The sequence below is a fragment of the Anolis sagrei genome, chromosome 7 (genome assembly GCF_037176765.1).
Source record: "Anolis sagrei isolate rAnoSag1 chromosome 7, rAnoSag1.mat, whole genome shotgun sequence".
Lineage (NCBI taxonomy): Eukaryota > Metazoa > Chordata > Lepidosauria > Squamata > Dactyloidae > Anolis > Anolis sagrei.
Genome location: NC_090027.1, coordinates 25,231,795 through 25,256,159, shown reverse-complemented (window position 1 = coordinate 25,256,159; position 24,365 = coordinate 25,231,795). Strand labels below are relative to the sequence as shown.

Sequence of the window (24,365 nt, the reverse complement as noted above, 5' to 3'; positions counted from 1 at the left end):
TAATAGAGTAAAATAATGTGAATGTAATAATAATAATAATAATAATAATAATAATAATAATAATAAAGTAAAATAATAAATGTAATAAAAATAATACTAATAGCGGAGTAAAATAATAAATAACCTTGACTCGAGTATAAGCCGAGGGGATTTTTTTCAGTCTAAAAAAAGGGCTGAAAAACTAGGCTTATGCTCGAGTACAGAGGCGGCTCAATCCATTACGCAAAGTAAGCATTTGCAGTATAGTTGATTTTGCCCAGGGGCGCTCTTGAGGCGCTCTTGGGGGAAAATAGACCTTGACATATGCAAGTTGTAGTTATTGGGATGTATAGTTCACCTACAATCAAAGAGCATTCTGAACTCCACCAATGATGGAATTGAACCGAATATGGCACACAGAACTCCCACGACAAACTCTGGCATAGCCACTGAGAACTGGGAAGCCCTGGCCCTTGAGAGCTCCAGCTGGAGGTCAGCTGTGACCAGCAGTGCTGCAGAATTTGAAGAGGCACGAATTGAGGGTGGAAGAGAGAAATGTGCCAATAGGAAGGCGCATCAAGCCAACCTCGACCGAGACTGCCTTCCATCTGGAAACCGATGCCCTCACTGCGGAAGAAGATGCAGATCAAGAATAGGGCTCCACAGCCACATACGGACCCACAAGAATACTGCTCCTGGGACTATCCTACTCGGCCAACGAGGGATCACCTAAGTAAGTAAGTAGGAATTGTGGGGGTTGCAGTCCAAAAGCCCTGGGAGGGAAGGCCCAAGTTTGCCCATGCCTCGTGTAGATGCACCTGAAGCTGTCTTTGTTATTTACCTTTAGCTGAACCCTGCTACACTTTGCCCCAATTAGCTTAAAAGAAGGGGCTGCAATTTGGGATGTGTCCTCTACCTCTTATCAGCAGATGGCACTTTCTTGGGCGGCTCTATCCGGATGTTTGGGTCCCATTCTCCTGGCGGAAGGACAATGACTTCATCCAGAAATTCATCAATTCCGGCGATGAGGTCTTCCCGGTCGCGTGCTTTGTAGGCCACATCACTGAAGAGCTGGAAGCCAACGCAAGAAATATCATTAGATTGAGTTACCTGCAGGATGATAATCCAAATTCACAAATAGGCTGAAGACAACCTTCTGGCAAGACATACTCACATCATCCACCATGAGGGTGGCAATGGCGCGGCCGATTTCATTGTAGGATTTGGCTTTTCCAGTGGGACCCAAAAGGATAAAGAGGAATCTGGCGGAAGAAGAAAAGGAGGCTGGTTTGGCAAACTATTCTGTGGTGATGCTCTTGGATTTAAAGGCAAAGTATTTCCTTCTTAACAGGAGGAGGTCTCATGGGGTGGCAATAGGAATAAATTTGTAAAAACAATGTCATTTCCAAGCATGCAAAAGAAAATGTCACATTGATCAGAGACACAGATTTGGTTTGAAATGGCCATACAATGCCCACCTTTCAGAGGTTGTATCTGTACTGTAGAATAAATGCGGTTTGATACCAGTTTAGGGCTCAATGCTATGGAAACGTAGGACTTATATTTTTGGACAGAGCAAAGAAGGCACAATCCCTTGTAAAACTATGACTCCAAAAATTTCATAGCCTTGAACCTGGGCAGTTAAAATGGTGCCAAACTGTATTCCTTCTACAGTGTGGGTGAACCAATGGCACCAAGTAAAGGATTTCATAGCTTTGGACCCGGGAAGTTAAGATGGTGCCAAACTGCATTCCTTATACAGTGTGGGTGGATCAATGGCGCCAAGTAAAGGATTTCATAGCCTTGCACCCAGGAAGTTAAAATGGTGCCAAACTGCATTCATTCTACACTGTGGGTGGACCAATGGCACCAAGTAAAGGAAAGAGAACATAAGTGTAATTTGAGCTGGGTTTGCATCAAGCACAGCTTGCACACAGTCTTCCAATAACATTTTAGGCTGGATCTATGCTATAAAGAACTTTTCAATAACTTTAAAGCACAGGTTCTTTTCAACATTTACACAAATGACCAGCCACTGCCAGAAGGGACAGAGAGTTTCATCTATGCAGATGATCATGCCATCACTGCTCAAGCAGGGAGCTTTGAGATGGCAAAGGGCTACCACCTCACCTGTCTCATAGGAAATCTGCTACAAAACAGGAGCTTTTTTGTTGAGTTCCAGGGCCAGAGAAGCAGATGGCGGAAACAGAATAACGGCCTGCCTCAGGGGAGCATGCTTGCTCTATCCATGTTCAACACCTACACAAATGACCAGCCACTGCCAGAAGGGACAGAGAGTTTCATCCATGCTGATGATCGTGCCATCACCGCTCAAGCAGGGAGCTTTGAGATGGTTGAACAGAAGCTCTCCGAAGCTCTAGGTGCTCTTACTGCCTATTACAGGGAAAACCAGCTGATCCCTAATCCATCTAAAACACAGACATGTGCTTTTCACCTTAAGAACAGACAAGCATCCCGAGCTCTGAGGATCACCTGGGAAGAAATCCCACTGGAGCATTGCAGCGCACCCAAATACCTGGGAGTCACTCTGGACCGTGCTCTGACCTACAAGAAGCACTGCCTGAATATCAAGCAAAAAGTGGGTCCTAGAAATAATGTCATATGAAAGCCAACTGGCACATCCTGGGGATCACAACCAGACACAGTGAAGACATCTGGCCTTGTGCTATGCTACCCTGCTGCTACTCTATGCATGCCCAGTGTGGAACACATCTCACCACGCAATCTCTCTCTCCCCCTGCTCCCTCCCTTCTTGTCCTACCTGGTTGGGACGGGGACTTCGGTGACGCCGCCCAGCATAGTGGACTGCAGGAGCCGGACAAAGGCGACAAAGGGCTTCTCCAGGAAGTCCACTTCGCCCACTAGGACGTTGGAGGCCTCTGCGTCTTTGGGGATCTTCTTGATGAACTTGTTCTTCAGCTGCAAAGGGAAAGGAAGGGAAAAAATGGGGTCAGGAGCTGAAGGGTTGGTTTCGGGGATGCTTTGTATGGGTTTTGTATTTGTGGGTGCTTTGTATCAGCCTTGTTTTGTGAATGTTCCCACTGGACTCCTTTTGCGGATACTTTGCAACATGGGTGCTTTGTTTTATAGATGTTTGCATTGGATTTGTTTTGTGAATGTTTTGTGTCAGGCTTGTTTTGTGGATCCTTTGCACTGGACATGTTTTGTCCAATGCAACAGTTCAACAGTGATATTTTGTGGATGCTTTTTATCAGCCTTACTTTGTGGATGTTAGCATTGGACTTGTTTTGTGGATGCTTTGTATCAGCCTTGTTTTGTGGATACTTTGCACTGGAGATATTTTGTGGATTTTTGTATCAGCCTTTCTTTGTGGATGTTTGAATTGGACTCATTCTCTGGATATTTTGCATTGGACTTGTTTTGTCCATTGCAAAACCTTAACAGAACAGGAGGACTCCAGACACCATTTGGAGCCATGGAGTAGAAGAACTAAACAGGTTCCTGGACCATCTTAACAGCATCCACCCAAACATCCAATTCACCATGGAAAAAGATAATGAAGGAAGACTGCCTTTTCTAGATGTCCTAGTCATCCGTAAACCAGATCAACAACTGGGTCACACCATTTATAGAAAACCCACACACACAGATAGATATCTACATAAAAACTCCAACCATCACCCAAGTCAAAAAAAAGAAGCATCATTAAGGCCTTGGCAGACCGTGCAAAAAGAATCTGTGAACCCCACCTCCTCCAAGATGAACTGAACCACCTAAACTGGGCTCTACAGGCCAATGGAGACTCCACCTCAGACATCAGAAGAGCTGCAAGACCGAGAACAAGCCATGAGAATCAAGACAAAGATCCACCCAGAGGAAAAGTGTTCTTGCCTTACATCAAGGGAACCACTGACCGCATAGGGAAGCTGATGAGGAAACACAACATACAAACTATCTACAGACCCACCAAGAAAATCCAACAAATGCTACATTCAGCAAAGTTCAAGAGGGATCCTCCCATTTCTACAGGAGTCTACCGTATACCATGCAGCTGTGGACAAGTCTACATAGGGACCACCAAACGCAGCATTGCCCAAACACGAATCAAGGAACATGGAAGGGCCTGCAGACTACTTCAATCAGAGAAGTCAGCCATAGCAGAGCACCTGGTGAACCAGCCTGGACACAGCATATTATTTGAGAACACAGAAATGCTGGACCACTCTCACAACCACCATGTCAGACTACACAGAGAAGACTTTGAAATCCACAAGCATGTGGACAATTTCAAAAGAAAGGAGGAAACCATGAAAATGAACAAAATCTGGCTACCAGTATTAAAAAACGCTAAAATTACAACAGCAAAACAACAGAGAGGAAACAATCTGGGACATCTAATCAGCTCTCAACAAAAGATTGCCCCAGGCACTGCCAGGCCATTAAATGCTAATCAAGGTGGTCAGTTGAAACATTCACGCCTAGCTCCAACAGGCAAGAGTCCTTTGTCCCACCTTGGTCATTTCACAGATATATAAACCCGTTTTCCTAGTTCTAACAGACCTCACTACCTCTGAGGATGCTTGCCACAGATGCAGGTGAAACATCAGGAGACAATGCCTCTAGAACATGGGTCCCCAAACTTTTTAAACAGAGGGCCAGGCCACAGTCCCTCAAACTATTGGAGGGCTGGATTCAAGTTTAAAAGAAAAAAACATGAATAGATTCCTATGCACATTGCACATATCTCATTTGTAGTGCAAAAAAACTACACTTAAAAACAATACAATAATTAAAATGAAGAACAATTTTAACAAATATAAACATTAGTATTTCAATGAGAAGTGTGGACCTGCTTTTGGCTGATGAGATAGGATTGTTGTTGTTGTGTGCTTTCAAGTCGTTTCAGACTTAGGTTGACCCTGAGCAAGGGCCGGGTAAGTGACTTTGGAGGGCTGTATCTGGCCCACGGGCCTTAGTTTGAGGACCCCTGCTCTAGAACATGGCCATATAGCCTGAAAAAACCTACAACAGCCCAATCAAGGGACAGTTAACACCTCCCAAACAGAGGATGCCGCCAGGCAACAGAGGACAGGAGGCTTCTTCATGGATTGACTTTGCAAACTTCATGGCTACTCAATACTATTCAAGCTTGCACAATCACATTTGCTTTAAGTATATGTATCTATGGAATTCCCACCCTGGAATTCCATACATACATATACACTCCACTTGCTTCACTGCCAACAGAATCTCTGAGGATGCCATTAGCCACAGATGCAGGTGAAATGTCAGGAGAGAATTCTGCTGGAACATGGCCATTCAGCCTAGAAAACTCACACCAACCCAGTGATTCCAGCCATGAAAGCATTTGACACCCTTTGGATGAGGACCCCTTCGTTGCAAAGAACAGGCTCTTGGCCCCATTGAAGGGAGGCTGTTGCATTATTCTCTGCTCTGAGGGGGTCCAACTTGCACCTGGCTGTGCTTTGGGCTAATCTGCCCCACTTGGCATAAGGAGAGGTATGTGAATACGGCAAAAGGCCCCCCTCCTCCTTGCAGCCCCCTCCTTTTGCTTCTAAGCCTTTAAATCCACGCTGGAGGAGAAGCTGACTAAGTGGAGTGCAGGAGTTAAGAGCGACCGACTGACCAAACGCTAAGCTGCATGTAAAACTCCCTGTAAAACCCCTTTGTCAGGGCCTTCCGAACGAATTAATGCCCGGTGTTCTTTTGGGAGGGAAATGCCCCTCGTGCCTTTACCACTTTCACCCTTCCCATATACACCCATTATTCTCCCTCAACAACAAACAAACACCAAAGCAGGGAGGAAAAGCAAAGTGGCAAAGGGCACCAACTTAAATCCAAAGCGCAGAGCAGCAGTTTTAGATCTGCAAGAGCTTCCTTGGAGAATTCTGGCCTGGCTTTTGAAGGCAACCGGGTTGTGCAATGTTGTTGATATTGCAAAGCAAAAGTAAGGACCATGCAGATGCTGTGGGTGGACTGCAACTCCCAGCATCCCTCACCCTTGGTTATATCTTGAGGGCTGATAGGAAGTGCAGCCTGACAATACTGGGAGGTCCACATGGTCTGTGCCTCAATTTTGCAACCATTACACTATGTTGCTGTGAGTTTTCTGGACTTCCTGGCCATGTTCCAGAAGCATTTTTTCCTGACGTTTCGCCCGCATCTATGGCAAGCATCCTCAGAGGTTGTGAGGTCTGTTGGAAACTATGCAAGAGGAGTTTATATATCTGTGGAATAATGTCCAAGGTGGGAGAAATAACTCTTGTCTGTTTGAGGTGTGTGTGAATGTTGCCACCTTGATTAGCATTGGCTAGCCTTGCAGCTTCAAGGCCTGGCTGCTTCTTGCCTGGGGGAATCCTTTGTTGGGAGGTGTTAGCTGGCCCTGATTGCTTCCTGTCCGGAATTCCTCTGTTTTGAGTGTTGCTCTTTCTTTACTGTCCTGATTTTAGAGGTTTTTTAAATACTGGTACCAAATTGCTCTAGTATTGCTGACTTCTCTGGTTGCCCAGGCATAAATCAAGGAAAACGAAAGGCACTGCAGGCTAATCCAATCAGAGAAGTCAGCCATAGCAGCGCACCTGATGAACCAACCTGGACACAGCATATTATGTGAGAACAAAGAAATGCTGGACCATTCTGACAGCCACCATGTCAGGCGACACAGAGAAGCCATTTAAATTCACAAGAAGCACGTGGACAATTTCAGCAAAGGAGGAAACCATGAAAATGAACACAATTTGGCTCCCAGAATTTTTTTTAAAAAACCCTCCAAAATCAGGACAGTAAATAAAGAGCAACACTCAGAAAACAAGGGAGTTCCAGACAAGAAACAATCAGGGCCAGCTAATTATCTCCCAAGAAAGGATTCCCCCAGGAAGTAAGAAGCCAGGCTTTGAAGCTTAAAGGCCATTTAATGCTAATCAAGGTTGCCAACTGCAACATTCACATTTGCCTCAAGCAGACAAGAGTTCTTTTTCTCCCACCCTGGACAAACCGCACAACCTCTGAGGATGCCTTCCATAGATGTGGGTGAAACATCAGGTGAGAATGCTTCTGGAACATGGTCAGGCAGCCTGGAAAACTAACAGCAACTTAGTGAATCTGGTCATGAAAGCCTTCGACAACAGAATCACATTATGTTGATTTTGACTTCTTGTAGCACACCAAGGGCTTTGCCAAAACAAGTAACACAAAACTACTATATTCGGATAGACTTGCAAATCTGATAGATCAGGGGAGTGCTTTTGCTGTAGCGCAGTGTTTCTCAACTTTCCTAATGCTGCGACCACTTAATACAGTTCCTCATGTTGTGGTGACCCTCCCCCCCCACCATAAAATTATTTTGTTGCTACTTCATAACTGTAATTGTATGAATTATAATGTAAATATCTGATATGCAGAATGTATTTTCATTCACCGGACCAAATTTGGCACAAATATCCGATAAGCCCAAATTTGAATGCTGGTAAGGGTGGGTGGGGGATTGATTTTGTCATTTGGGAGTTGTTGTTGCTGGGATTTATAGTTCACCTATAATCAAAGAACACTCAGAACTCCACCAACAATGAAATTGAACCAAACTTGGCACACAGAACTCCCATGACCAATAGAAAATACTGGAAGGGTTTGGTGGGCATTGACTTTGAGTTATGGAGTTGTAGTTCACCTACATCCAGGGAGCATTGTGGACTCAAACAATGATGGATCTGGACCAAACTTGGCATGAATCCTCAATATGCCCAAATGTGAACACTGGTGGAGTTTGAGGAAAATAGATCTTCACATTTGGGAGTTGTAGTTGCTGGGATTATAGTTCACTTACAATCAAAGAGCTTTCTGAACCCCACCAACGATTTGGCCAAACTTCCCAAATAGAACCCCCACGACCAACAGAAAATACTGTGTTTTCTGATGGCATTTTATGACCCCTCTGACACCGCCTCGTGACCCTCCCGGGGGTCCCGACCCTCAGGTTGAAAAACACTGCTGTAGCGTCTCTTGATCATGTCAGCATTTGCAGTTTCCTCGCACTTCAAGCTCAATGGTGCACGGAGGCAGTTGCACTGGGATTCCCAGGAATGTCCTACCTGGTCTGTGCTTGGCGTGTCTGTAATGTCATTCATGCTCCGGCTTTGCGCATGACCTGGAGAGAGACAAAGTCCACAGTTTAGGATTTGGCACCTTTAAGGAATTTAGGCTCGATATCATATGTACCTTCACATCACCCATCAATGTGTGTATGGCATTCCCAGGGGTTTTTTTAAGGAAAGGAAACCTCAGAGGTGGTTTGGCCAGTTCCATCCGCTTTTTTTTTTTGTGGTCATGTCAGGAGCGACTTGAGAAAATGCAAGTTGCTTCTGGTGTGAGAGAATTGGCCGTCTGCAAGGACGTCACCCAGGGGATGATTTGATGTTTTTATCAACCTTGTGGGAGGCTTCTCTCATGTCCCCGTATGAGGAGCTGGAGCTGATAGAGGGAGCTCATCTGCCTCTCCCCGGATTCGAACCTGCAACCTGTCAGTCTTCAGTCCTGCTGGCACAGAGGTTTAACCCACTGTGCCACCGGGGGCTCCGTTCCATCTGCTGAAAGATTACCTGCAGCAACTGGAATTAACTGGTGGCTAGGGCTAGGTCGCCTTTGGGGGTCCCTTCCAAATCTAGGATTCAAAGCTCCTGTGATTCTATGGACCAATATAACTCAGCATGGGCACAGGGCTACACTCCATAGCATCAAAGGGAAGCTTGCACCGAGAAGAAGGGCTAGTGGTAGTGGGTTGCTCCTCCTTGCCATTCTATGCTGCTGGGAATGAAAACCTGACTTACTGGGAAGGTTCCTTTGAAATATGACCCTGCTTAGCTTCCAAACTCAGTTGGATCCAGTGCCTTAAAGGCATTCATGGCTGGCTTTTCCTAGTCAAGGAGTACTCAGAGGTGGTTTTGCCAGCTCCAAAACAAAATTGCCTGGTGTTTGTTGCCCGCCTTCCACCCGAGGACGATCTAGAGCTGTTTCTTTTTCCCTCCCACACTCAGATGGGATTGAATGCATTCTTTAGGAAGTGTTTGGATCCTGTCTCTCGATGTCCACTCACGCAGTCGGCCATAGCTGGCACTCTGCCGCATCCGGAGGTCTTCAGACGAACGGTGGAGGCTGACTCCAGCTGCAGGGCTCCGGACTGGGCTGCGGTCTGCAAACAGAATCACCATCATCAGCACTTTATTTCTTACCTGCCTCTCCCTACGATGGAAACAAGAACCTTGGAATATGAGAAAGGCCCATTTCTACAGGCCGGCTGTGGTTTCAGAGAGAAGGTGTTTGCACCAAGGATCAACAACAAAGCCTTTCCCTTCTTGCCTCTCTGTTTTCCAAGCTGTTTTAATGGTTTCTAACTGGGAATTTTTAAATAGTTAATATTTAATCTTGTTTTAATGTTTGCATATTTGTATATTTTAAAACTACAGCTCCCATGCTAATAATAATAATAATAATGTTGAAGGCTTTCATGGCCGGAATCACTAGGTTGTTGTAGGTTTTTCCGGGCTGTATGGCCATGGTCTAGAGGCATTCTCTCCTGACGTTTTGCCTGCACTTTGGCAAGCATCCTCACTACCTCTGAGGATGCTTGCCAAAGTGCAGGCGAAACGTCAGGAGAGAATGCCTCTAGACCATGGCCATACAGCCCGGAAAAACCTACAACAACCCAATAATAATAATAATAATAATAATAATAATAATAATAACAAATTGATAATGTGTATTCCTAATAATAATAACAATAATAATAATAATAATACACTGATGATGGCGATGTGTACTCCCCTTCTTGCAGTCCTCTTTCAGGGCTGCATTTACACTACAGGATCAATGCAGTTTGACACCACTTTAATCATTAATTAATTGCACAATGCAACAGATGCATGGGAGCTGTAGTTTTGCAAGGCATTTTGGTTTCCCGGCCAACGGGTGTCCCCAAACTACTGAATCGAACAACTGCTCAGCCCTTCAAGTGGGATTGAACTGGGATAACTCTGCAGTGTAGATGCACTCAGGATCCCTATAATATTTATATGTCAGCAATATTATAATCAGTAAAATTATAATATTATCCCCATATTAGTAAAATAAGAGACGCATGGAAGTTGCAGTTTTGCAAGGGCAATGAGTGTCACCAAATTACAACTCATTATTATATTTATTCATACCCCACTTTATCTCTCCCAAAGGAGACTCAAAGCAGCTGTCTGTCTTTATTATTATTATTATTATTATTATTATTATTATTATTATTATTGAGCAAGTCTTGGACTTTGTCTGCCCAAGAGCTCTGAAGCCTTTCTCTTAGCTACAACGCGTCAAGGGGGGTCAAACTGGGCTAAACATGAACTGAAGATGCACCCCATATTTTGAGCATAGCAGGCGATTGGGGTTGAACTCTTAGCCGTGGGACTCATGATGCAGCCTTGGACAAGCTGCGTTGCCTCCGCTCTGCACAGCTAAAGTTCAGACTGCAACCCAAGCGGGCCCTCTGCCCCGACTCCTTCCCCATGAGTGGCCTGTTTGGTTCTCACTCGTGTTGGAGACGGACTTTCCCATGTCGGCCAGAGAGCGGTGGATGGGCTTCTTGGTCTGGTGCCGGTGTTTCCTCAGCAGAACATAGCTGATCTTCTCCTTCAGTTCTGGCTTCAGCAAGCCGTCCTCTATTTGCTTGTCAATCACGTCGTCTGCAGGGAAGGAAGAACACTTACTATTATCCTCCATCTATTGAGACCAAGATTAATTTCCAGTTTGCATAGAGGATAGTCAACAAAAAACCTGAAGGTTTTAATGGTCAGCAGCAAGTGCAGAAATTGATAGAAACTTCACAGCTGCAGGTGGATGAGTTGGAGTCGGCCCCCTCTGGGAGTTCAGGGCCTCTCAGTTCCCAGGGAGACCAGTCTCAGGATAATGAGGGATCCGGCCTTGAAGATGGAGATTTGATTAGGGAGGACTGTTTGCAATTAAGGGTTTCCCCGAAGTGCGCGCCTTACCAACAAACGTGAAATTCGAGGTTAATGTTTTCATGTTGGGGAAACATATGTAACAATCTGATTGAAGTCTGTCCGTTGTCAGTGCAATGTTGCTTATAGCCTGTTAACTTCTCTGAAATTACCTCGGCTTTTGGAGAAATCTTCTAGCTCTTTGGGACTTTGGTTTTGCTCTTGAGTTTTTGGGGACTTTGTCATGCTGTCATGGATTCTTGTTTAACCAATGCTAAAGGAATATACTTCATGTTATTTGCCTCTGGATCTTGGGACCTTTGCATTTGCATTTAAGACTCTGTTTTGTCTATTTAACTTTTGCAACTTTTCTTCTATGTTTTTGATTTTGCTTTTTCTTCTTCAATAAACTACAAAACCTACAGCCTTGGTGTGTGGTGGTGTCTTGAGCAAGGTGAATCTACCCTGAGATGCGACACCGCCAAACGTACTTGTGATGCAGGTGGGACCGAGAGCATGGCCTCCCAAGCCGATCTTAACACCCTAGCTCGTTCATAGGAGGAGATACGTTCAGACAGATAAGTTGGGCCAGAACCGTTTATAGTAATAATAATAGTAATAGTAATAACAATGGTAATAATGGTAAGAAATAAATACCAATGATCTGTGGCAAGGAGTAGCCATCGAGGTCGAGGAGGACAGTGCCGGTCTGGAGGCAGGTGCGGAGCTCAAAGAGGCTGTGCAGGGACAAGGTGGAGACGTGCGGCTTGCTCCAGCGTTCCCCGCCTTCTTCCACCTTCTCCTCAAACTTGATCCACCTGAAGGAGGAGGGAGGGAGAGAGAATGGAAAGAAGGATGATGGACGGAAGGTAGATAGGAAGGAATGAAGGAAGGCAAGAAGCATAGATCTCTTCACCTGGAATCACATTGTGTCCAATTCTGGGCAAAGCAATTTAAAAGAGAGATTGACTCTAAGCAGGAAGGAGTCCAGAAGAAGAAGGAGACTGAAATGATCCAAGGTCCGGAGACTATGAATAATCCCTCTGAGGACTCTTAAAGAAAAGAAGGTGGTGAGCAGGCATGAGAGGAGCCATGGATAATTATGGGAAAGGGTCCCATAAGGAAGAGGGAGCAGACTTTGTTTTCTGCTGCCCTGGAAACTAGGACTCAATGGAGCCATGGGTTCAAATGATAGGAAAGAATGAGATTCCACCTAGAATCATAGAATCCTAGAGTTGGAAGAGACCTGGTGGGCCATCCAGTCCAACCCCTTTCTTCCAAGAAGCAGGAAAATCGCATTCAAAGCATGTTCAGGTGGGTTCTCCTTTCCTGTCATTTGAAGCCATTGCTCCCTTGTGTCCTAGTCTCCAGGGCAGCAGATCACAAGCTTGCTCAATCCTCCCTATGACTTCCCTTCACCACTTGATCCCTGGCCCTCATAACGTCTCCTGCTCAGCCTTCTCTCCTACAGGCTAAACATGCCCAACTCTTTCAGTTGCTCCTCACAGGGCTTGTTCTCCAGACCCTGGATCATTTGAATCGCCGTTTTCCTCTGAACACAGTATTCCAGTTTAGAGTCAACATTTCCCTTCAATTGCAGGGCCCAGAACTCGACACAGTGTGATTCTAGGCAATGTGGTCTGACCAAGGCAGAATAGAGCATGTGTAGCAGAGGGGTACCTGAACCTTAGGAAGAACTTCCTGACTGTAAGAAGAGCTGTTCAGCAGTGGAACTCTCTGCCTCAGAGTCCAGTGGAAGCTCCATCTTTGGAAGCTTTTAAACAGAGGCTGGATGACTATCTGTCGGGATGATGGACTACAATTCCCAGCATCCTCCCAGGCTTGGCTCTGCTGATTGGATGCCAACAGCTTTGTAGGACTACAATTCCCATCATCCCCTCACACTTGGCTCTGCTGATTGGACACCAAAAATATGGTGAGGTTATGATTCTAAGCTTTGGCTTTGCTGATTCAACACAAACAACATTGCAGGACTACAACTCCCAGCATCCCTCACAGTTGGCTCTGCCAATTGGACACCAAAAATATGGTGAGGCTATATTCTCAGCTTTGGCTTTGCTGATTCGACACCAACAACATTGCAGGACTACAACTCCCAGCAACCCTCACCGTTGGCTCTGTTTATTGGAAGCTAACAACATTGCAGGACTGTGATTTCAAGTAGCTCCTAAGCCTTGGCTCTGCTGATTGGGCACTAATAACACTGTGGGACTAGGATTCCCTGCATTTGACTGACTAAAAATGGACAGCATTTCCCAGACTACAATGCCCAGCATTCATTCTACAGTGTAGATGGCCCCCTGTTAAAGTGCAGCCAATCTGCATTAATCTCCATTGTCATACTACAAACCCCATCATCCCAAATCATTGAGCCACAGCAGTCAAAGTGGGGTCAGTTTGCATTCACCCCCCCTTGTCACACTACAAATCCCATCATCCCAAAGCATCAAACAGTTAAAATGCATCTGAACGCATCCACCCCTACGTCCCACCTCGTAATCTAAGATCATCCGGGGAGGCCCTGCTCTCGCTCCCGTCAACAGCACAGATGCGTCTGGCGGGGATGAGAGACAGGGCCTTCTCGGCTGTGGCCCCCCGCCTGTGGAACACACTCCCAAATGAGGTAAGATCCGCTCCCTCCCTCCTGGCTTTTAGAAAAAAATTAAAACCATGGTTTTGGGATCAGGTCTTCGGGCAGTAGAAGTAAATGTATGCAACATTTCAGAAAGACAGTGAATGGAACGGCGATTCGACGGACGAGACTGTTTTATTGTTTTAATGATTGTTTTATTGCTTGTGGATGTACTGTTTTTAACTTGATTTGTGTCTAATTGTAGTGTATAATTGTAATTGTTTGTACTGGCATTGAATTTTGCCATTACTTATATGTAAACCGCTTTGAGTCCCCCTCGGGGTGAGAAAAGCAGTATACAAATACTGTAAATAAGTAAGTAAGTAAGTAAATAAATAAATGCAGCCAATCGCCATTCATCCCTCTTGTCAGACTACAAAATTCCATCATTCCACAGCACTGAGCCACGGAAGTTAAATTTGGGCCAGTATGCATTCCTCCTCCTTGTCAGACTACAAATCCCATCATTCCACAGCATTTAAAGTGGGGCTAATCTACATCCGTTTTGCAGTGCGGATGCAGCCAAGGTCATTTTGTGGCTCCTCATTTGGACGCTCCGGGCAAGTGATCTGCAATAATCACGAAAGGGAAAGAATCCATATTATGAGCCGCCTGACCTCACCACATTGATCTGATTTGCAAACGGCAAAAACGGGGCCTTTGTTCTTCCTGACCGACCAAGAGGCTCAGCCGGGCTCTGAAGGCGGATCCCATATTAATGCCGCTAATACTAATAATAATGCAAAATAATGGGCAAATGCTCAAGGAGCCAGGAAGGAAAAGGACATTCCAGCTGGATTTCATTTGCTCTTCAAAGAAAAGAACAGGTCCCTCCGGTAAGCCCCTCATTCGGTCAGTGGAGGAGATCCGAAAGCATTCTCTTCTCTGGCTCTGCAAGGCTTGCTCTTAGCGGTTGGAGAAAAGGAACCCCTTTGCTGGGACGCAAGTGCCAAACCAACAGAGAAGTAAACAAAACATATGCAGCTCTGTTGGCTCCACTGCAAATTAAGAATTTCAAATTGGCATTTGATGGGCACCGCTTGCACATAGGCCCAAGAAGCAGGCCGTGCTCCGTGCCCATTTCTTTGATTCACTCTTTTGGGGCATAGCTTTGAAATACTGCAACCAAGTTGCAGTACCTGTGTGTTGTTTTGCACAAGCTTTCATGAGCAAACTGTTGATACCTCAATTGAATTCCGATTGTGTTTTGACTCTGCTAACGTTGGGCTAATGAAAGGTTAATCCAGGCATGGGCAAACTTCAGCCCTCCACGTGTTTTGGGCTGCAACTCCCACAATTCCTTACAGCCTTTTCTTCTCCTTTTCCACTTAAGTGGCTGAGGGGGAAAAGGAAGGGACCCGAGGCTGTGAGGAATGGTGGGAGTTGGAGTCCAAAACACCCAGCGGGAGGGCCCAAGTTGGCCCATGCAGGGCCAGCCCTAGATAATTTTCAAGTGTAAGCAAACAGTATTTTTGCACTGGGATTGTGGCGCAGCTGGCTGAGTGTCATGCTGACCAAAAAAAGGTAATGAGTTCGAAGCCAGCCTGGGTTGGAGTGGGTTTCCAACTGTGTTTCCAACCATTGTGTAGCCTATTGTCGACCTTTGCAACCCGAAAGACAGTTGCATCTGTCAAGTAGGAAAACTAGGTACCACCTTAAAGTGTGGGGAGGCTAAATTAACTAATGTATTGTCGAAGGGTTTCATGGCTGGATTCACTAGGTTTTTGTGGGTTTTTTTGGGCTATAGGGCCATGTTCTAGAGCAGTGGTTCTCAATCTGTGGGTCCCCAGGTGTATTGGCCTACAACTCCCAGAAATCCCAGCCAGTTTACCAGCTGTTAAGATTTCTGGGAGTTGAAGGCCAAAAACATCTGGGGACCCCAGGTTGAGAAACACTGTTCTAGAGGCATTTCTCCTGACGTTTCACCTGCATCTATGGCAAGCATCCTCTAAAATTACAACAGCAAAACAGCAGAGAAGAAACAACCAGGCACATCTTAACACCTCTCAACAAAAGATTTTCCCAGGCTCAGCCAGGCCTTCAAATGCTAATGAAGGTGGTCAGCTGAAACATTCACACCTAGTTCCAGCAGAGAAGAGTTCTTTGCCCCACCCCAGCCATTCCACAGATATATAAACCCATTGTCCTAATTCCAACAGACCTCACTACCTCTGAGGATGCTTGCCATAGATGCAGGCAAAACGTCAGGAGAAATGCCTCTAGAACATGGCCCTATAGCCCGAAAAAACCCACAAGAACCTAAATTAAATAATTTATGAGGCCATAAAAAAAGACTCCAGCAAAGCACTCCAGCAGAAAGTATGCGGGGAATGAGGAAGTACTTCATCAGTGTCGCAGATGGACGATGAAGGCGACAGCTCTCCTGGCGGCCAGAAAAAGTTAAATAGCCTCTGTGTATGTCTGTATATGTTGTAAGTCAAAAATTGGCATTGAATGTTTGCCATATATGTGTACACTGTAATCCGCCCTGAGTCCCCTGCGGGGTGAGAAGGGCGGAATATAAAAGCTGCAATTAATTAATTAATTAATTAATTAAATATTTTGCCCCCCCCCCCCCCCCCCCCCAAACCAGAGGAAGTTTGGTGTTTCTTTTTACTGTGTCAGTGGTTCCCAACCTTTCCTCTGTGTCAGTGGTTCCCAAGTTTTCCCATGCCTGGGTGAAACCTTTTCAAACGAGGTGGACCCCCTCCCCCCCGAAGCAGCCAGGAACTTGCATTTGTGGAAAGGGGCTCGCGTACCTGGCGGATTCCTTCCACTCCATCTCCTCGCCGTCGTGTTGCAAAGTGTCCATTTCCGTGAAGAGTGTGGGGTTCGGTGGCTCGTCATCTTCTCCAAGGATGTAGCGGAGCCTCTCTGCAGCCGGAGACACTGTGCAAGGAAATGAGACACACAGAAGAAGTCAGACAAGTCTAGCTGACAGATGCCTCTCACCTGGAGACATGGAAGAGGAGGAGGAAGAGGAGGAGACCATCCCCGTCCCTCAAATTTCCTGACCAGGGTTCCAGGGCTGCATCTGTAGGATTAATGCAGTTTGACACCATTTTATTTATTTTATTATTTTATTTATTTACAGCTTTTATATTCCGCCCTTCTCACCCCGCAGGGGACTCAGGGCGGATTACAATGTACACAAATATGGCAAACATTCAATGCCAATTTGACATACAACATATATAGACATATACAGAGGCTATTTAACTTTTTCTGGCCGCCAGGGGAACTGTCTCTTTCATCGTCCATCTGCGACACTGATGAAGTACTTCTGCATTCCCCGCATGTTTTTGCTGGAGTCTTTTTTATAGCCTCATAAATTAGTTAATTTAGCCTCCCCACGCTTTAAGGTGGTACCTTATTTTCCTACTTGACAGATGCAACTGTCTTTCGCGTTGCAAAGGTTGACAACAGGCTACACAATGGTTGGAAACCCACTCCAACCTGGGCTGGCTTCGAACTCATGACCTTTTTTTGGTCAGTGATCTTAATGCAGCTGACACTCAGCCAGCTGCGCCACAATCCCGGTTTTCACTTGTTAATACCCTGAAATAATGGGAGTTGCAACTGGCACGATCTGGCAGAACTTGGAAAACGACAGCTCTCAGGATTGCACTGAACTGAGTGAAAGTGGTATCCAAATGCCTTCACTCTGCAATATAGATGGACAGGGACCATGTTTTTTCCACTGGAAGACAGCAACGACTCATAGAATCATAGAGTTGGAAAATACCTCATGGGCCATCCAATCCAACCCCCTGCCAAGAAGCAGGAAAATTGCATTCAAAGCACCCCTGACAGATGGCCATCCAGACTCTGTTTAAAAGCTTCCAAAGAGGGAGCCTCCACCACACTCCGAGGCAGAGAGTTCCACTGCTGAACGGCTCTCACAGTCAGGAAGTTCTTCCTCATGAGATTCCATCTGAACATGAGGAAGAAGAACTTCCTGAGTGTGAGAGCTGTAAGGCTTACTCTCATTTCAGTATTAGATGATGGGCTGCATGGTGATATATCGCTACTACACTTCTGATTGGAAACAACTATTGTTCTTGGGCTTTATAGACCCTGTTAGCCCAGTTAACGTCACTGGCCGCATAATCAACTTATATATTTTAATGGGGACAAGGTAGCACAGCGGGTTAAACCGCCAGATGCAGAAAATGTTGCTGACCAGAAGGTTGACAGTTCAAAGCCGTGGGTTGGGGTGAGCTCCTGCTGTTAGTTCTAGCTTCTGCCCACCCACTGTTATCGTGACTGTGTTTATTGGAATGGTTTTTTTCCTATGTAATTTTGATGATGTTGTTTGTTGTTTATGTTTTTGGTTTTATTCTGCTGTAATATGTTGTCCGGGCTTGGCCCCATGTAAGCCACACTGAGTCCCCACTAGGGAGATGGTGGCGGGGTATAAATAAAGATTATTTATTTATTTATTTATTTAGAGTTTTTATAACCCGGTCTTTTTGACCTCCGGAGAGGGACTCAGGCCAGCTAACAACAGAGGATTCAATACAATGAGATAACACAATATACATCATCAATATAAAATACAATTCTAACAAATTACAAAAAGTCAGTTCGTCAGAGTTAAATCACAAATTCATCGCCATATATAATTTTTCACAAAAATCTGGGAAAACTTCTTGACTCGAGTGTAAGCCAATGGTGGGAAATGCAGCAGCTACTGGTCAATTTGTAAAATGAAAACAGATACATTCTTATACATCCGCCAGTAAGGTCAGCAGTTATTGATTCAATCATCATTTTGCAAATGCAGTATCCCAAAGCCATGATTTTATCAGCTTTCTAAAAGTCAGGAGGGAAGAGGCAGATCTAATCTCCATCAGGAGGGAGCTCCAGAGCCGAGGGGCCACCACCGAGAAGGCCCTCTCCCTCGTTCCCACCAAACGCGATTGCGAAGGAGGTGGGACCGAGAGCAGGGCCCCTCCAGAAGATCTTAACAATTATTATTATTATTATTATTATTATTATTATTATTATTAGCTGCCAAAACTACCAGTTTGAAAACAAATGTGAGTAGAACAATAGGTACCACTTTGGCGGGAAGGTTAAAGTCACCCATGCAGATATGCCAGCAATACAATAAGGAAGGCGTCCACAGACAAGAGGTTCCTTGGCACGGAAAATGGAAGAAGAGCACCTCCCCATGGCTAGAGTCGAACACAGCCTCCAGATGTCAAAGATGAAAAGGGGGAAGTCTTTGCCTCTGTCTGTGAATTGTCTGTCTTTGTTGTTAATTCTATAATGGCTCTGAATGTTTTCCCTGAATGTATTCTGTAATCTGCTCTGAGTCCCCTTGGAGAGATAAAGCAGAATATAAATTATACCTATCTATGTAAATAAAAATGTAATGTTCGTTTGTGGGATTAACATAACTCAAAAACCACTGGACGAATTGACACCAAATTTTAACAGAATACACCTACGGGTGTATTCAAGGAGTGCCCATCACTAAAAAAATATGGATTTTGTCATTTGGGATTTGTAGTTGCTGGGATTTACAGTTCACCTACAATCAAAGAGCGTTCTGAACCCCACCAAGGATGGAATTGAACCTAATTTGACACATAGGACTCCCACAACCAACAGAAAATTCTGGAAGGGTTTGGTGGGCATTGACCTTGAGTTTGGGAGTTGTAGTTCACCTACATCCAGAGAGCACTGTGGACTCAAACAATGATGGATCTGGACCAAACTTGGCACGAAAACTCCATATGCCCAAATGTGAACACAGATGGAGTTTGGGCAAAATAGACCTCGACATTTGTGAGTTGAAGTTACTGGGATTTATAGTTCACCTACAATCAAAGAGCATTCTGAACCCCACCAACGATAGAATTGGACCAAACTTCCCAAACGGAGCCCCTATGACCAACAGAAAATACTGTGTTTTCTGGTGGTCTTTGGTGATTTGAAAGGTTCCCTTAAAGAAGGACAATAATATGTTCCATGTTCCAGAGTAGGCAAACCAGACAATCTCTACATCTTCACTGACAAAGAAACAACAAGAAATACTGTTTACCCACAAGCATAAAGAAATTACATATATTAGAAACCAACACTTTCTCATTACTTTATTTTTAAGATCACCAGTCTGGGCCACAGCAATGCGTGGCAGGGGATGGCTAGTATTTAATATAAAATCTTTGGTGGCGTCTGTAAATTTCTGCTGATTTTGATGTTTCATGTGTTATGTTCTATGTTAGATATAATTTACTTGATAGGTTATGTTATTGTGTTGTCGAAGGCTTTCATGGCCGGAATCACTGGGATGCTGTGAGTTTTCCAGGCTGTCTGGTCATGTTCCAGAAGCATTCTCTCCTGACATTTTGCCTGCATCTATTGCAGGCATCCTATGGGTGAAACACCAGGAGAGAATGCTTCTGGAACATGGCCATACAACCTAGAAAACCCGCTTATATTATTATTTAATTTTAGTTGTCATGTTATCGTGTGCTCTTATATGTTTGGGTTATTTTGCATTATTATTTTGTATTTATTGCTTTATCAAGGCATTGAATGTTTGCCTTTCTGTTTGTTGGAATACGCTTTGAGTCCCCTTGGGGAAACAGGGCAGAATATAAATCAAGGACAGGAGCAGAATTCAAAACGATCTTGACAGATTAGAGAGATGGGTCAAAACTAACAAAATGAAGTTCAACAGTGACAAATGCAAGATACTCCACTTTGGCAGGAAAAACAAAATGCAAAGATACAGAATGGGGGACAATGCCCGGCTCGAGAGCAGTACATGTGAGAAAGATCTTGGAGTCCTCATGGACAACAAGTTAAACATGAGCCAACAATGTCATGCGGCGGCAAAAAAAGCCAATGGGATTTTGGCCTGCATCAATAGGAGGATAGTGTCTAGATCTAGGGAAGTCATGCTACCCCTCTATTCCGCTTTGGTTAGACCACACCTGGAATATTGTGTCCAATTCTGGGCATCACAATTCAAAAGAGATATTGACAAGCTGGAATGTGTCCAGAGGAGGGCAACAAAAATGATCAAGGGTCTGGAAAACAAACCCTATGAGGAGCGGCTTAAGGAGCTGGGCATGTTTAGCCTGAAGAAGAGAAGGCTAAGAGGAGATATGATAGCCATGTATTTGCCCCCCCCCCCAACCAATCACTGATATATATGTGAGAGAAAGCCACAGGGAGGAGGGAGCAAGCTTGTTTTCTGCTTCCCTGGAGACTAGGACGCGGAACAATGGCTTCAAACTACAAGAAAGGAGATTCCATCTGAACATGAGGAAGAACTTCCTGACTGTGAGAGCCGCTCAGCAGTGGAACTCTCTGCCCCAGAGTGTGGTGGAGGCTCCTTCTTTGGAAGCTTTCAAACAGAGGCTGGATGGCCATCTGTCAGGGGTGATTTGAATGCAATATTCCTGCTTCTTGGCAGGGGGTTGGACTGGATGGCCCATGAGGTCTCTTCCAACTCTTTGATTCTATGATTCTATGATTCTTATTATTATCATTACTACCAAAATCACCAAGAAGATGCCATAAAATAACACCTGCATTTCATTTTTAGGAAGGGGGGAAATGTGCATCTTAGAATGAAATACAGTATATAATGATGATTATGATGATAAAGCTTTATTTATATTCTGCTCTCTCTCTCCCCAAAGGGACTCTGGGTGGCTTACAACAATATCAATCACACAACCAGAAAATTGGTAATATGCCCACAACTGTTGCTGCCTGCTTAGAATTCATTCTTTAAAAAACAAAGTGTGAGAGCACCAAAGCTTCCAGCAATGGAAAAGAAAACCCTGGGTGCACTGATGCTGTAGAATGAATTCATTTTAACTTCCTTGGTTCAATGCTATGGAGTCATGGTGGCTATAATTTGACAAGGCCTTGAGCCTTTTCTGTCAAAGAGTGTGGGTATCTCTCCAAACTACAAGTCCCAGGAATGCATAGCATTGAACCATGGCAAATTACAGATGAGGTTCTTCAAAGAGGAGATCCAGGCGCAACTAACTCTATTACTGTGGCTCAGCACTAAGCAATCAGGTCCAGGGATTGGACTGCATGACCTTTGGGGGTTTCTTCCAACTCTAGAATTCTATCATCATCGTCGTCGTCGTCATCGTCAGTCCGGGGATTGGATTGGATGACCTTTCGGCAGAGGCGGCCATAGGTAATTTTCAACGGTAAGCAAACAGTATTTTGCCCCCCCCCCCCAACCAATCACTGATATATATTTTATGTTCATCGTGGGAGTTCTGTGTGCCATATTTGGTTCAATTTCATCATTGGTGGAGTTCAGAATGTTCTTTGATTGTAGGTGAACTATACATCCCAGTAACTACAACTCGCATATGTCAAGGTCTATTTCCCCCCAAGAGCGCCTCAAAAGCACCCCTGAGCAAAATAAACTATACTGCAAATGCTTACTTTGCGTAATGGGTTGAGCCGCCCCTGCCTTTCGGGATCACTTCCAACTCTAAGTTTTATTATTTTTATCATCACCATTACCATCAGGTCCAGGGGTTGGACTGGATGACAATTGGGGGTTTCTTCCAGCTCTAGGATTTTGTTATTGTCATCATCATCATCATCATCATCATCATCATCATCATCCCACCATCATCATCAGGTCCAGCGGTTGGACCTTTGGGCATCTCTTCCAATTCTAATATTTTATTATCGTAATCATTATCACCATCACCATCAACACCACCATCACCACCACAATCAGGTCCAGGGGTTGTATTGAATGATCTTTGGGGGTTTCTTCCAACTCTAGGATTCTGTTATAATCATCATCATCATCATCATCATCATCAGAAGAAGAAGAAGCAGGAGCAGCAGCACATTATCATCATCTTCAGGTCCAAGGTTGGACTGGATGGCCTTTAGACCTCTTTCAAATCTATGATGATGATGATGATTTTTATTATTATTGTCAAAGGTTTTCGTAGCCGGAATCACTGGGTTGTTGAAGGTTTTTTCGGGATATATGGCCATGTTCTAGAGGCATTCTCTTCTGATGTTTCCCCTGCATCTATGGCAAGCATCCTCAGAGACTGAGAGGTCTCTTGGAACTATATATCTGTGGAATGTCCAGGGTGGGACAAAGAACTCTTGTCTCTTGGAGCTAGGTGTGAATGTTGCAACTGGCCACCTTGATTAGCATTGATGGCCTGGCAGTTTTTTGGTGTGGCTTGTTAGTGCCTGGAGGAATCTTTTGTTGAGCGGTGATTAGCTGTCCCTGATTGTTTCCTCTCTGGAGTTTCCCTGTGTTTTGGTGTTGTTTTGCTGTTATAATTTTAGAGTTTTTTTTAATACCAATAGCCAGATTTTGTTCATTTTCAAGAGTAAATACAGTAAGTCAGTTTTGAAGGAGCCATGAGACTTTCTATCTTTCCTTCCTACACCCCAACACAACAGTTTCCCCTCTCTTTTTGGATCTGTTTGGCATATGCAAATCCTGCCCATGGCAGTTAAAGTGGGGTCAAACTGTGTTCATTCTACGGTGTAGATCAGGCAAATATTGGCCCTCCATGTGTTTTGGACTTCAACTCCACCCATTCCTAACAGCCTCAGGGCCCTTCCTTTCCCTTTTCCCTTTCTCTTTCTATTTCCGCTTAAGCGGCTGAGGGGGAAAAGGAAGGGGCCTGAGGCCAGGAATTGTAGGAGTTGAGGTCCAAAAAACCTGGAGGGCCAAAGTCTGTCCATACCTATTCTACAGCCTTGGACATCTTTTTGAACCCATCAGAAGAGGTGAGAGTATGCACTCAAGTGTTTGTGCGAAGAGGAAGCGGCTCCTTGGCCCAGAAGTCTGGTTGCAGCGGTTGCAGAAGTGGCCTTTCCGCCTTTTGCCTGTTTCCCCATTTCAGAAAGTGGTCAGGAGCCAGCCATTGTTCGGGGGCCTCCAACGCAAAGGCTATTCTGGAGGTTAAGAAGCTATTTGGGGTAGGACCTCATTAAAAAACAATATGCCCATTCAGGGCCCACCAGAATAAAAGGGGATTAAGGGAGAGGGAGGGACCAAGAGCCTTGGGTTCTTTTCCTTTTTGCCAAGAGGGTGGAAACCTTGGCCTTGATCCCAGGTCAAGAGGTCACTGCCTCAATCTGGGATCCCGTAGGGAGCCCTTGGCTTGCTTCACCCAAACAGCCAGGAAGGGACACTTCTTTTGTGCAAAATCCAGGAAAGCCTTCCCTCCCTGCGAAAGGGAACCTGTTGTAGCCCGGCAAGAACTAGACAATTCTGACGAAGATGATAGGTTTCAAAATGAAGCATCTGAAGAAAGGAGATCTGAACATGAGGAAGAACTTCCTGACTGTGAGAACCGTTCAGCAGTGGAACTCTCTGCCCCGGACTGTGGTGGAGGCTCCTTCTTTGGAAGCTTTTAAACAAAGGATGGATGGTCATCTGTCAGGGGTGCTTTCAATGCAATATTCCTGCTTCTTGGCAGGGGGTTGGACTGGGTGGCCCATGAGGTCTCTTGCAATGTTATGGAAGGTACAACAGGGTCGTGCACAACCCTTCAGGAGAGCTTGCATTATTGTCATATTATCATCATCATTGCTGCTCTAGATCTCTTTCAATAGGCCGCCCTGAGTCCCTTTTGTGGGGAGAAAGGTGGGGTAGAAATGTATGAAATAAATAAATAAATAAATAAATAAATAATATGGGTTGTTGTAGGTTTTTCTGGGCTATCTGGCCATGTTCAGGAGGCAATTTTTCTCCTGATAAATAATAGTGGCTTCCA

The 24,365-nt window shown here is 44.9% G+C and overlaps 1 protein-coding gene across 1 annotated transcript in view; it reads right to left on the bottom strand.

Annotated features, from left to right (window-relative positions):
* SLC4A5 (solute carrier family 4 member 5) overlaps positions 1–24,365 on the bottom strand; it is a 72,276-nt gene that overhangs the window by 33,277 nt on the left and 14,634 nt on the right. The window contains exons 4-11 of the mRNA XM_067470755.1: positions 16,368–16,497; positions 11,613–11,773; positions 10,548–10,700; positions 9,071–9,166; positions 8,070–8,125; positions 2,762–2,919; positions 1,154–1,241; positions 896–1,050 (exon numbers count right to left, since the gene is read on the bottom strand). Of these exons, the coding sequence (XP_067326856.1) occupies positions 896–1,050; positions 1,154–1,241; positions 2,762–2,919; positions 8,070–8,125; positions 9,071–9,166; positions 10,548–10,700; positions 11,613–11,773; positions 16,368–16,497 (997 nt within the window). The remainder of the gene's footprint in view (positions 1–895; positions 1,051–1,153; positions 1,242–2,761; positions 2,920–8,069; positions 8,126–9,070; positions 9,167–10,547; positions 10,701–11,612; positions 11,774–16,367; positions 16,498–24,365) is intronic.